Source organism: Ascaphus truei, chromosome 11 (genome assembly GCF_040206685.1).
Source record: "Ascaphus truei isolate aAscTru1 chromosome 11, aAscTru1.hap1, whole genome shotgun sequence".
NCBI lineage: Eukaryota > Metazoa > Chordata > Amphibia > Anura > Ascaphidae > Ascaphus > Ascaphus truei.
Window position 1 is genome coordinate 52224433 of NC_134493.1, and position 14675 is coordinate 52239107.

Below are 14675 nucleotides of genomic sequence, written 5' to 3' on the forward strand. Positions count from 1 at the left end.
ACACGCGCTGCAGGAACGTCTGAATACCCAGTACGTCCCCACAGAGCAGTATGAGGAGCTAAAGGCCACGCTGCATGTCTTCAGAGCATCATTGGAAGCGGAGCTTCGATAGCAGGTGACTCTGTATGAGAGGGAGCGTGAGAAGGCTCAGAAACTGGAGCAAGAGCTGGAGAGACAGAGAGACTGTTCCATTCCCTTGAGTCAGTACACCAAGGAGAAAACAGACGCAGCGGCAACCTTGACGACAAAAATTACAGAGCTCCAGAATATGAAGGAGACTCTGATACAGACTCAGAGGAAGCAAAGTGCGCAGATAGATTCCCTGAGAAGAGACTTGCAAGACGCACTCAAACAGGTTGAGACTCTGCAGACCAGTAACTTACAGATTCCTCCAATACAGAAAAAGGTATTGGCTCTGCCCAAGCACCAGTATCCCACAGTAACTAATGCCCGTGAGGACAAGGGTACAGTGAGAGTTGGGGACTCCACGCAACTTCAAAACAAAATTACGAAGTTTGAGCCACCTAAGAAAGCACTAGCCAAACCTACAGCTGCCCAACAGGCAACAAACAGAGGTAGGAGTGCAAAATCAAAGCCAGAAGAATCCTTAGCTGAGGAAGCTGAAAAAATAGGACGTTCTCTGGAAAAGGAGGTGGAGGTGCAACTCAGTCCCAAAGAAGCTGAACTGGCGACTACGTGGTGTGGAGAAACTGCAGAAAGACCGCTTCAAGAGCAGAAAACTCTAAGGGCTAGTCGTAACTGCTCTACAACTGTTGCCATACACTTTGTCTACAAAAAGAGGAGTGCCCGACGCAACAGAAATCTCATGACCGCGCACGCGATAAAAAGACTTTACGTGGAAAAAGTCCTCCTCGAGCGACTGAGGAGTGCTGATCTCAAGCACCTTCGGGAGGAGACAAAAATAAACTGGAGAAAGGGCTCCAATCCCAGCTGGACAGAGGGTTCTCTTCCTCCATCCACTCTCATTCGAGTCACAGAAAGATCTCGAATGAGAGTGGAAGGATGGGCTTTGGCCGTGGTAAGCCCGAGCTTCCCACAAACAGGGCAGGTATGTAACAGGGGACTTATCCCTGTTCACAAATGTGCCTCTAATCCAGCAGTGTGGTGGTTAACGGTTGGTAGCAAATTAACTAACACCACCTGCCTGATTAGAGGTGGTAGGAAAAGCCTGCCTTTGAGACAGGAAGTGACTCCTTAGCTCTGAATGAGAGCTGACCTTTGGAGAGAACACACATCTCTGGAGCTGACCGGTCTTGAACTCTGCCCAGCATAGCTGATTGCAAGACACCAAATAAGACTTCTAAACCTGGATGCTGATTTTCTGTGCAAGCACGGGTGCGGTTCCAGGAGAGCAGAGAAGCTTTCTCTACAGCAGCTAACAGATAAGACTTTCATTCTAAAGAGACTTCTTATATCTGCTTATGTCATGCTATGTGTTTGGGGCTGGGAGACCTGCTTAACTAGGAGTTGTGAATTGCATGGGATTTCACTAGAAATACTCCCAAGTGAATTAAGCTTTGTTCCCCCCCTGTGTTTGGATGATTTCCTGATGAAAAGGAAAAGGCACAATAAAGCCTTATTATAATTTCACCTTATAAAAGCCTCCAATTGTGTACCTCTGTGAACGTCCGTCTACAGTCCCCTCCATAATGTAGAGGCGTCGGGATCCGTGGTTCTCTGGTCGTAGGGGATGACGGGGCTGGCGCCGGGGACACTGCCAGTAATGGCGGTGCAGGGGTACAACCCACCTGCAGTGTGTCCAGCCGGGTGATAATGTCCAGGAGTCGGCTTGATATGAGTCACCTGTTGGTTTTTTGCTGGGCGAGGCAACTCATGATTTCCGAGCAGCTCCCCTTGGAGAGATACGGCTCGCGCTACCTCAGCGGGGTCCATGTTAGGCCGAGCAAAATGTGACGATGCTCATCTCGAATCGGGAAGCGGACCCGCAGGGCTGAGGTAGTGACGCAGAATAACTGACCAGAGCCCAGGGACAGAGTCCTGTACGAGTATTAAACCAATTCTTTGTCTCTGTGTTTACCCGGGAAGAATCCATTTCAATAGTGCCGCAGGGGGATGTCACAACCTCGATATTAATGAACAATTGGTTAACTGAGGAAGTTCATATTTTTTCTTTTTTATTTATACTTATTTATTTAAGAAGTTCATAGGCGGCTTGAAACAATTTAAGTAAACTAGCTGAGAGACCCGGCGTTGCCCGGGATGTAAATGCGTAATAGGTAGTATTATTTATAAATCGTGGAACAATAGGTGACTGTTTGTTGTAAAGGTTGGATAATAATATTGAAAAGAAAGATGGAAGAAAATGTAATACGATGTTGTATAAAAATGGTTTATTGTAACCACACCACAGTACAATGTATATTTTGGTGGCATAAGTGATGTAAAAATCTGAGTCGTGTGTCCTGCTAGGGTGTGAGGCGGCGGGTGGCGCGTGGGTTGTGAGTGCTGTGTGCGAGTGGGGGTCCTGCTAGGGTGTGAGGCGGCGGGTGGTGCGTGGGTTGTGAGTGCTGTCTGTGAGTGGGGGTCCTGCTAGGGTGTGAGGCGGCGGGTGGCGCGTGGGTTGTGAGTGCTGTGTGCGAGTGGGGGTCCTGCTAGGGTGTGAGGCGGCGGGTGGTGCGTGGGTTGTGAGTGCTGTCTGTGAGTGGGGGTCCTGCTAGGGTGTGAGGCGGCGGGTGGCGCGTGGGTTGTGAGTGTTGTCTGTGAGTGGGGGTCCTGCAAGGGTGTGAGGCGGCGGCTGGCGCGTGGGTTGTGAGTGCTGTCTGTGAGTGGGGGGTCCTGCTAGGGTGTGAGGCGGTGGGTCAGTGATGTCGGTGCGTAGGGGCGGGAGGCAGCAGGTGTGTGTGGCGGCAGGTATGTGTCGAGTGTGGCGGGTGTCTGTTGAGTGCGTGCAGCGGCTGTGAGGCGGTGGGTGAAAGGCAGAGGCGGCCGGAGTAAGGGCGGGTGAAAGGCAGAGGCGGGGTGGGGAGGCGGTAAGGCGGGCATGAAGGCGAAGGGCGGCGGGAAGGGGAGGAGGGGGGCAAGGGGTGGAGGAGGGGGGCAAGGGGTGGAGGAGGGGGGCAAGGGGTGGAGGAGGGGGGCAAGGGGTGGAGGAGGGGGGCAAGGGGTGGAGGAGGGGGGCAAGGGGTGGAGGAGGGGGGCAAGGGGTGGAGGAGGGGGGCAAGGGGTGGAGGAGGGGGGGAAGGGTTAGAGGAGGGGGGGAAGGGTTAGAGGAGGGGGGGAAGGGTTAGAGGAGGGGGGGGAAGGGTTAGAGGAGGGGGGGGAAGGGTTAGAGGAGGGGGGGGGAAGGGTTAGAGGAGGGGGGGGAAGGGTTAGAGGAGGGGGGGAAGGGTTAGAGGAGGGGGGGGAAGGGTTAGAGGAGGGGGGGGAAGGGTTAGAGGAGGGGGGGGAAGGGTTAGAGGAGGGGGGGGAAGGGTTAGAGGAGGGGGGGGGAAGGGTTAGAGGAGGGGGTGGAAGTGTGGGAGGGGAAAGGGGAAAAAGAGGTGGAGGGGGGGGGGGAAGAGGAGCGGAGGGGGGGGTGGAAAGGGGAGCGGAGGGGGAGCGGAGGGGGGGAAGGGGAGAGGGGGGGGAAGGAGAGCGGGGGGAGAAGTGGTGGGAAGGGGGAGGAGGGGGGAGGTGGTGGAAAGGGGGAGAAGGGGGGAGGTGGTGGGAAGGGGGAGAAGGGGGGAGGTGGTGGGAAGGGGGGAGGTGGTGGGAAGGGGGAGAAGGGGGGAGGTGGTGGGAAGGGGGGAGGTGGTGGGAAGGAGGAGGAGAAGAATCAGTCTCTCTAACAGCTGCTGGCCAACTAAACTGGTTCCCCAGCTTAAAACAATGCTCTCTCATTTAGGGTCACAAGATACAGCACAGTCTTTTAGCAACAGCAGTAACCATTTGTTTTGTCTTATCTGTTCGTGGAGTCCAGGCAAATCCTCTGGTACTGTGATACGTGGAGGGGCCGTCAACCCCGATACTGGATGCAGGGGAGCAGCGACACCCCCAGCCCCCAGGCTCCAAGGAGAGAGAGTGAAATGCAAAACCTCTCTGCTCTAAGTACCTGTGCATGTGATTAGAAGAGCAGGTGAGGGAGAACTAGAGCCATTGTAATCTGTGGTCTGGATTTTCCATCCAGCTGCCTGAGTTAATGGGAAGCTGTGGAACGGATCATTAACTATTCCTGCACTTTCTGCTCTAAAACGGGGCAGAAAGCTGCCTAACATCTTTGGACTATGTCACACTATATACAAATATATTCGGGGACAGAACAAGGAGCTTTCAAAATAACTATTCATCCCACAGGCAGTACTAAGGACTCGGGGCATCCCTTCAGGTTGGTGGAAAGGAGATTTCACCAGCAACAAAGGAAAGGGTTCTTTATAGTAAGGTATACAGAGATAAAACAAATGAGTAAACATGGGATGGATGTTGATCCAGGGAGTAATCCGATTGCCAATTCTTGGATTCAGGAAGGATTTTGTTTTCCCCTTATGAGATATCATTGGATGATATTTCACTGGGGTTTTTTGTTAGCCTTCCTCTAGATCAATATACTGTAAATAGGGATATAGGATAGAGCAGGGGTGCGCAAACTGGGGAGTGCTAGATTTTCTGGGGCGGGGAAGTTTATAGAGGTCCCGCGCTCTCCCCCCAGACAGGTTTTAGCTACCGTTTGAATGTGAGAGGAGAATATGAGTGAAGAGTCGAGTGTGACCCGTAGGCAGCATGCTAGTGCTACTGGGTTTATGATAGTGCTTCCAACAGTAATGGAGAAGGTTTGGGAGGAACTATGAGGAGCTCCGTTTTTGACTGGTTAAGTTTAAGCCGGCGGAGGGCCATCCAGGATGATATAGCGGAGAGACATTCAGAAACTTTGGTCTATACAGCAAGTGAAAGGTCAGGGGTTGAAAAATAAATGTGTGTCATCAACATAGAGGTGATATTCTAACCCAAGAGTTGTGATTAGGTCACCTAGAGAGTGTACAGAGAAAAGAGAAGAGGTCCCAGGAAAGAGCCCTGGGGTACCCCCACAGAGAGATCGATAGAGGAGGTGGAGGTGTTAGCAAAAGAGACACTGAAAGTACGATGGGAGAGGTAAGAGGAGATCCAAGATAGAGCTTTGTTACGTTGCGGATATGAAGAGTATGGAGAATGTGAAGGAGAAGAAGGTGGTCCACGGTGTCAAATGCTACAGAGAGGTCACACAATACGAGTGGAGTGTAATGACCCTTGACTTTGGCAGCATGGAGGTCATAAGTTATTTTAGTGAGGGCTGTTTCAGTGGAGTGAGCAATGCGGACGCCATATTACAGATGGTCTAGGAGAAAAAAAGGTGAGTTTCCTTGAAATAGTCAGCAAAGTCCAGAGGTTAGATGGAGGAAGAAAAACAGACAGTAGGGAGTTGAAGACAGAGAAGAGTCGGTATGGGTTAGACTTGTGCATGTTGATTAGTGAAGAAAAGTAGCTTTGCTTAGCTTGGGAGAGGGCAGAGTTGAAACAGGATAACATCATTCTTTTTGTGAAAGAAGTCTGCGAGGATGTGAGGCATCCAGAGGAACGCGTGCAGGAACGCAGAGTGCGTGTGCGGCAATTTAGCCAGGGTCTGAGGTTAGAAGGGCGAGAACGGCAGAGAGGAAGAGGGGCATGTTGAGCGAGAGAGGAGTATAGGAAAGAGTTGTAGTTCATGACCAGGTTGTCAGGGTCTGTAGCAGAGCTGAGAGAGGAGCAGAAGGAGCGTAAAGTGGAATCAAAAGCTGGTAGGTTAATAGAGTGCAGGTCTCTGCAGAAATGAGGGGTAGATGGGGGTGGAGAAGGGGTTAAGTGAGAGAGAAAATGAGATGAGGTGATGGTCAGAGAGAGGAAGGGGGTAATGGAGAAATCAGAGAAATTTTTTGTGTGAAAACCAGGCCAAAAGAAGAGGTTAGAGAGAAAGTGGGAAGCCCAAGAGAAAGAGGGGTCACCTGTAAGAATAAAAATCTACTTTCACCACTGCTAACAACTGATGTTTAAGAACCAGTTGTGAGACCTCTCTCTCTTCCTAAGGTCAAGCAATCACCTTCTGGGTAATAATGTCCAGTTTCGGGGTAGGGGGTGGGGGGGGGGGAGAATACAGGTAGTCCTCGCTATCCAAAGTTTCACTTTACAACAAATGGCATATCCAACGCTTTACAGCGCCTCCCTACGGGCCGTTTTTTGACGCCGGAATGCGTTATCCGACGCCTGAATGCGTTATCCAACGCTCACCGCCACTGACTAACATGGGACTCACTTTACAACGGTTTCACTATCCAACGCTACTTCCAGAAGGGGTTCCGTTGGATAACCGAGTTCTGCCTGTATAAATGCTGCGCGGTTTTGTCAGTCCAGGTAATTGTACGGACTAATAGCAGTTACCTGCCCGACGGATGGGCGCCGACATAATGCGCGTCCAATGCACTGTGAGAATCCCACAGCACAGGTACATAGCACCTTGCCCCATATCTGCTGCTCTGAGCCCCAGCTACTGGACAAGCAGCTGAGATCCCTGGGCGGGGCTTCACACAGAGGGGCGGGGCTTCACCCAGAGGGGCGGGGCTTCACCCAGAGGGGCGTGGTGTAGCGGGCGGGGCTTCACCCAGAGGGGCGGTGCGTCTCCGTATATTGGGCAGGCACAGCACACCCTCCTTTCTCCCTGACACCCCAAGGGGGGCAGTCGCGACTCCCTCCAACCCCGTGTTTGCCTTGTCGCGGTGCCTGACGGGGAGTCGCGGGCCCCCCCCACGAGCCTCCTCAGCTCCCGGTGGGACGTGAGCAGGAAAGGTCTCGGACTACATCTCCCGGCATGCCCCACGCCGCACTGCACGACGGGAGCTGCGGAGGGGTTGGGGATGTCAGCACTAACATCCCCCGTCATGCAACGCGCGGGCGCCGCGACTCGCGGCCTTCGTCGCACCGTGGAGTCCCGTGTCTGTCACTAAGGCGCTTGTCACCTGTCACTATGCATTAGTTACCTGTCGCTGGTCGCCCTGCGCAGGGGGGGGCATATCGTGCTGGGGGGGATAAAGCGAAGTCTCCCCCCCCCTAAGTGACAGACACAACCTAGGGGGGGACAGGGGGCGCAGAGCTGGGCTGCTCCCTCCCTCCCTCCGCGGACATGAGCGACCCCGGGCAGGCCGGCGCTCAGGAGACCTCGGACCCATGGTGAGGAGGGAGAAGACACCCCGGGGGGGTGGGGGCATGGGTAGGGACCCGGCGCCCCCACATCACTTGAGAGTGGGGACCTGTATCCGGCTCTTGTAGGATCTCCTCCTCATGTCCAGGCAGCAATCAACCCAGCACCCTCCCTACCGGGCAACCTGTCACCACACCCACTACCCCCGGGGGAGGAGGGGGGGTGCAGGATCCGGGGGGGGGGGTGGTTGACTCGGGACAATAGATGAGGGGATTTGTCACAAACAACGGCGGCCATGTTGTTAAGGATCTCTTCTTTCTCCTACAGGATCTCTTCTGTCTCCTAAAGCATGTGGTGGTGTTACCCCCCCCCCCCCCCCCCCGATCCTTTTCTGTTGACCGTGTCCCCAACTAATGTGTGGTTTTTGTTTTTGCTGATTTTCTCCCCCTTTTTTTTTTGCTTTAGGATTACCGTGAAGCTGGACAGTGGGGAAGAAAGGTTGAAAGCTGGCAAAAGGGCAGCAGGGGAAGAAGAGGAGGAAGAGGCAGGAGCAGCAGCAGCAGGGGAGGTGGAAGATCACGGGCTCAAAGGGGGAGATCAACCCCTTCCTGAGCCCCCCGCAGTAGATCCACAGGAGGTTCTGTCCCCAGGCCAGCAATCCCATACCCAGCAGGATCAGCATCACTTTCTTAGGTCCAGCGTCAGACCGCACAGCAAAAGGTTAAGGAAGGATTCCTGTGGCAATGGAGGAGCGAGCTACAGTGGTAATGCCAAGAGCAAAGGTGCGATCACTCACACACACCCCCTGTTAAAATGTACAGGTTGTTTTTGGGGTGTTTTGTTGCGCCGCATGCAAAAATACACTTAATTTAGGTGCATATCTACCGGTCTCTGCCGTCTTAGACTGCGGCCAGGGTGGCGCTGAGCTTGCGTGAGCAAGCGCCTGAGCATGCGCGGCGCTTAGCTGCTTGCCAAGCAAGCAAAATGCCACTTGCGCCGCCGCGCTTGAGCGCCTGCACGCTCAGCGCCACCCTGGCCGCAGCCTTACAATTGGTTCGGTGCATTATTCAGCAGATGAAAATAATATTTTCCCGTGTGGCGTTGGGGAAATAAGGGAATTGTCACGTTGTGATGCATTTTAATGTTCGACACAAGCGTTCTTCATGGAGATGTTGCAGGCTTTTAAAGCTGCAGTTCAGTCTTTTTTTTTTTTAATTTATTTTTTTACTTCAATAGTTTTGTGTGCAATCTCTAATTACCTAAAGAACTGTCTAGCTGCATGTCAATTCGTTCTCCATGTATTGATAGGTCGAAATTTGGTGACATAATTAGTGAAGGGATCTGTTTATATTTTGCTTGTCTGTCAGTGGAAGCTCATGAATATTCATGAGCAATTCTGCACTGACAAGTGCTAGAGGGAGGGCAGGGCTGACAAAGGGGTGTGCCAGGGCTTGTGACAGGACATGAAGGGGCAGTGCCTTAGTAAATGGCTGTTAAAATAGAATACAAGAAAATTGGTCTTTAAAAATTGTTTTTTTTTAAAACAGAAAATGCTAAAAGTATTTTTTCTTACTACAGAACTGATTTATTAAAAAAAAACACATGCAGGATATTGACTGAACTGCAGCTTTAAGCAGTGCTTAGTCTAAACTGAGGATCTAGAGCCGTCATAGGCAACATGATCTACCAAGCCGTCAAAAGGGATGCACATTATATATATGTATATGTATATGTGCACAGGAAGATGAGATGTTGCACCCATGGGTATGACCTTCTCCCTTCCACTCAGCTTCTTAAAGCTCACTGATGGATACTATCTCACACCTCTCCTTAGACTGGGAACTTGTGATTTAGGAAGCTCAGGGAGTGGGGAGAAGCTCAGATTCACACCAGCAACATCTCCACTACCTCTGCACTGGGGAGAGAGAGCTGGCTGCTGGGGTGGTAACTGGTAAGCGGTTGAGGGGCTGCAGGTGAAGCCCCAGATGGCTTGTTGCCCACCAATGTTCTAGAGAAGGGCGTGCAAACTTTGTGCTGCGCCCCCCTGCCTACTCTCCTCTCTCTGTGTGCCCTCCTCCCTTGCTCATGTGGCGTCATATGACGCAGCGGTGTCATTTGACGTCACGTTACCGTGGCAACCATGACGTTACATGACCCCGTGACGCCGCGTTGCAATGGTCACGCGTCCTGAAGCCGGCTGAATCCCGGTAAGTAGTGGTTGCAGAGGCCTCGCATTGTACCCCCGCATTTAATTTAAATGCCTTGGGGAACAGCGCAGGACCTCTGCAACACACCCCTCTCCTCCCCCCCCCCCCCCCCCCCAAAATAAATCTCGCGCCCCCCAGTTTGCACACCGCTGTTCTAGAGGAACATTTTATTGGCTTTTTTAACTTTGAGCTTTTGAAACCTTGCAGATGTTTTTTTGTTTTTTGTGTGTGCTTTGAAAAAAGCAATAAAATGTAAACCTCAAATAGGATCGAATTTAGGGGAGATTAATGGGGTTTATTGGTGTAAATGGTATTTATCAGCGGATACTTTCCAAGTCGCACAGTTTTCCAGCTAGATCAGAGAATTCGGTATGATCTGGGAAAGCAATAGCTATACAAGTGGTTTATTTATATGTAAATGTGTGTGTTTTTGGGTGTGTATACATCCACATACATACTGTGTGTGTTGTGTGTGCATATAGTTCCTCTGCTCTCTATAAACCTCATCAAAGCAAGATTGCCTGTTATTGTAGTATTTGTCATTTTGCTTTTCATAGTCTTCCAGACTCAAATGTGCAAAAGCTATTTTGTTTTAAAAAAAGACGGTGAGCCCTCCTACTTTCTTAATGGTTTTGTATTTAACCCATTTAACGGCAGCAAAGTATTTCAATCGATATTTATTGGCCCGTTGCGAATATGAAATTCTAACAATGGTTACATGGCGATTTATGATTGTATGTGTTTAATGTATCATTGGACATTCAGTTAGTTAGGACAACATTGGTCTAATAATGAAAGTGATGTTGTTGTTTTAAAACTAGTTGACTGAAGAATGAAATCAGACCGGTATTTAAAAATTCCTGACGGTGTGGGAATTTTTCCTTTCTGAAAAGTGAATACGATTGAATTTTTTCAGCTTACCCCTGATCATACCACATACATATTTTGTGCACTTCTGAGTTCTTTGTCAAATAATTATGGCATTAGCATTAACAAAGAGCAAAAAAAAGTTAAATCATCTCAACAATTGGATACAAATAGTAAAAACTTTCCAAAGCATTTGTTTTCCAGAAGTATTAACGGTCGAAAAAGACTTGTCAGTTTTTGAGAGGCTTCAATCACCTACATTGACACTGTGAAACATGCGATGGTCGTTGGCGTGCGTACATTTGGTTCTAGGGGGACTGGCGCTTTAAAGCAACTCCGCTTTCTAAGTGCAAACGCATGACTTGGACTATGACAGAAAATAGGATGTTGGCTTTAGTTAGTAATGGCTCAGTAAGAAATGTAATAGAATATAAATCTGTTGACTGTTATACGGTGTATCTTCTGAAACGTACATTAACTACTAGGACCAAAGTGAACCAATTATGGCAATATGATGTTTGGATTTAATGTGAGTGACACTTTTAAAATCAAAAAATATATATATATCGGTCATTGTTGGAACATTTTAAATAAACGAGCGACGACCTGGTCAGTGAGCAAGAAACTATGAGTTAAACTCGTGTAGGCTTCTGGCGGGGAATGCGGCTTTCATTTATTTTATATTTTTATTTTGTTTTTTAAAGTCCCTGAAATCCAGTCGCACTTGGGTGACGCCTGACTTCCAGTATCATAAAAGTAACTGTTGTAGCTTTGAAGGACCCACAGTGTTTACACATAATTCACACACTTCTGTATACGTACAACATATTCCAATCACACGGCACCTGCATGGAATAACCAGCCTTCTCTGGTCAGAATAGGTTCAGACTGCAGTAGAGGGCAGACTGATGGGCGGTTTGAAAGGCTTGGTGGTCCACCACAAAGTCTTTGAAGACCACAGTTTGAGAACCAGTGGGTTTAGCTGCTCATTTTATATTATCCGAAGACTTTAAGGGGGGGTTTCTGCAATCGGCCGCTTCGGTCAATAGAGAATTGTTGTACCCATTATTTGGATTAGGGATGCGTTGCGAAAGCCTTTAAAAATGAATTGAAATGGAAAATACGTTTCTTATTAGGTTTATTTTTATTTTTTTACTATCGTTCATTTGTATTTTTCTTTTGTCTTAAATGAATTTTTTTAATTTTGGAAATATTGGGTGTGACTTGCAAATAAATACGGGAGGAGGAAAGGCGATTTTTAATTTGTTCCTGAAAGATATCCTTTGTTTCCTGTTTGTTTGTTTTTTCCTTCAAGCAGATATCTTGCACAAATCTTTCTAAAATAAGGTTCCGGATCTGGGTTTCACAAAGCCGCAATTCTGGTTATCGCACCATAATCCTCCGGCGTTAACTGCCATTCAAGTCCATGATTGTCACCGTCGCATCGGGGTGCGATACCCCACTTAGAGATTTGGTGAATCCCAGCCGAAGAGCTTTTCCCCAATGATTAACTGGTGGATCTCTTCGTCTAATGTAGAAGAGGACCACTCCATTTATTTGAACACTTTGACCACGTTATACAGCCAGCTGCATTATACACATTTTTGAGTACAGTAGGATGTGGGTTGCTGAACCGATATTGTGCTGTACGAGCTATGGAAGCTGCATGGGAAATCCCCCTGTTTTAAAGGACTTGTAAGCAATACTGTCCGCCTGTGCTGTAAACAGAGCGCGCTACTACAGACGAGCTCCCATAGACACACATCGGATTTTTGTGTGGTTGGACAAGCACTGGAATGGTTACGTTGTTGGGGACAGAATGCGGCATGTCTGAGCAGGTGCCAGTCCTAGGCGGGGACAATGGGTGGCGTGTATGGAGAAGCAGTGACTGACGCACTCTGAGCTAATTGTCTGCAGGGAGGCAGAGGAGAAAAAGCTGATGAGGATTTGCAGATCTTACACGGAGTCACTTCCTTCTCCATCCATACGGTCTTCCCCCTGGATGGAGATGTGGTGTGTGGAGCAGGCGGCCCACATACACTGCGCATGGGTGGCCAAATCCACTCCTCAAGGGCCACCAACAGGTCAGGTTTTCAGGATATCCCTGTTTCAGCACAGGGAGCTCAATCAGTGGTTCGGTCATTGACTGGTGGACCTTGAGGACTGGAGTTGGCCACCCCTATACAGGCAGTCCTCGTTTTACAATGCTTCGCTTTACAACGAATGGCTTATCCAACGCTATGCAATGCATACCTATATTCATTTTTACAACGCCAAAATGGCTTATCCAACGCTCTTACGACGCTTTGCAAAGTTGTGTATGTGTATATATATACATGTAGAGGTATCAGTACCGTGTTAGCCGAGCTTCAATAATCAAAAAATAAATAGATGATACCGTTCTGTGGCTAACGAAATGCTTTTATTTGTGCGAGCTTTCGAGATACACTGATCTCTTCTTCCGGCGATGTTACAATGAATGAAGCAAGGATAACTTGAAAACAGTGTCTCTTGGAATGTTATCTGTGCTTCTCCTTCCCCCGGTGTGGATGTGTTTTATGGCTAGAGGTGTCAAAGGGTAACTGAAAGCAAGTGAAGAAAGAGTGTGTATGTGTATCAGTGTGAATAAAAATGAATGGAGAGCCCACAGTATAAACAGTGCTCTACACAAGGTGTGTGTGGAGTGAGAGGGATATAAATGGTGTGGGTGGGTGTGGAAATGTGAGAGTTTGTAGCACAACTAAAAGTGTGTGTGGATACTATGTGGTCCCTATTGGTGTATATGGATGGAAAAATAAGGAGTATTAGTATGTGTGAGAGACAGCTGTTGTCTCTCACACATACTAATACTCCTTATTTTTCCATCCATATACACCAATAGGGACCACATAGTATCCACACACACTTTTAGTTGTGCTACAAACTCTCACATTTCCACACCCACCCACACCATTTATATCCCTCTCACTCCACACACACCTTGTGTAGAGCACTGTTTATACTGTGGGCTCTCCATTCATTTTTATTCACACTGATACACATACACACTCTTTCTTCACTTGCTTTCAGTTACCCTTTGACACCTCTAGCCATAAAACACATCCACACCGGGGGAAGGAGAAGCACAGATAACATTCCAAGAGACACTGTTTTCAAGTTATCCTTGCTTCATTCATTGTAACATCGCCGGAAGAAGAGATCAGTGTATCTCGAAAGCTCGCACAAATAAAAGCATTTCGTTAGCCACAGAACGGTATCATCTATTTATTTTTTGTATATATATATATATATATATATATATATATATATATATATATATATATATATATATATATATATATATATATATATATATATATATATATATATATATATATATATATATATATACAACGTTGTAAGAGCGTATATATATAATATTATATTATACTATATAATATATTATTTATTATGTTATATTATATATATAATACAGTATATACACTATATAATTTATGTGTGTGCTGCATATCTTATTGTCTGCATAAAATATTTGGTGTATTTTAGTGTTAAAAATGCCTTCAGGAACGGAACCTTTCATTTAAACAGTGTTCCTATGGGAAAACGTGTTTCGCTTTACAACGTTTCGCTTTACAACGCCATTTTGAGTAACGCATTGTGTCGGATAACCGAGGACTGCCTGTACTAGTGTGTATCTCCACTTGTTTGTATGCAGTAGCACTGGATGTATCTGCTAGTGTGGGTTCTTGGCCACGTTGGTGATATGGCTTTTTTCTCCCCTTGAACTGATGAGGGGTCACACGTGGTCAATGAGTAACTTGTTAAATAGTCATAGTAAATCAAGGCTCAATAAGAGGGCCCCAATGGTTCAGTTTCTTTGGCTCCAACCTCATCCCATCCCCAAGCCCAGCTCAGCCGTGTGCCTCAAATCCAGATTGACGCCAGCAGAGAGGAAATACAAAGCCAGGACTGGGTCCCTTTCACGCGGGTGACCTGGGCCGGTCTGTCGTTTTCCTTCCTAGAAGAATGGTCTGGGTTTAGCTTTTGTGTGATGATGTTGTGCTGCTGTGCGTACTCGGGCATTGCGACGCAGGCTATGGATGCTCGGTGTGGCAGGTTGGATGTAAGGAGGAGCAGATGGATGTTGGTGCTGCCGTTGTGTGCGCACAATGTGGAATCTTCATGCTATAAATACACACTGACTTCATCTTGCAGTCCCACTGCTGCAAGGCTCACGTTCGACTTAATAACATGTGTGGGAGCTCCTGCGTTCTATGCAAGGCCCCTATTCTATATGATGAGACTATTTCCTATCTTCTTACAGGTGCCCTGTTACCCAAGCTAATCTGCTGATGCAGCAGTGCAGTGGCGATGTCACTGCCTTCGAAGTGGGTGACCCTGGTTCCAATCTCAGTGCCTGTGTTTTCCTTGTGACCGTG

At 48.2% G+C, this 14675-nt stretch overlaps 1 protein-coding gene across 4 annotated transcripts in view; it reads left to right on the forward strand.

Annotated features, from left to right (window-relative positions):
• The first annotated feature begins 6650 nt into the window (after positions 1-6650).
• Positions 6651-14675, forward strand: part of CRAMP1 (cramped chromatin regulator 1) — a 34483-nt gene continuing 26458 nt past the window's right edge. Inside the window, exons 1-2 of one of the 4 annotated variants that reach the window (XM_075566246.1) lie at positions 6651-7191; positions 7628-7944. In XM_075566246.1, coding sequence (XP_075422361.1) covers positions 7145-7191; positions 7628-7944 — 364 coding nt within the window. In that variant the 5' untranslated portion in view covers positions 6651-7144. The remainder of the gene's footprint in view (positions 7192-7627; positions 7945-14675) is intronic. The other 3 variants (XM_075566245.1, XM_075566247.1, XM_075566248.1) reach the window with 3 other exon arrangements.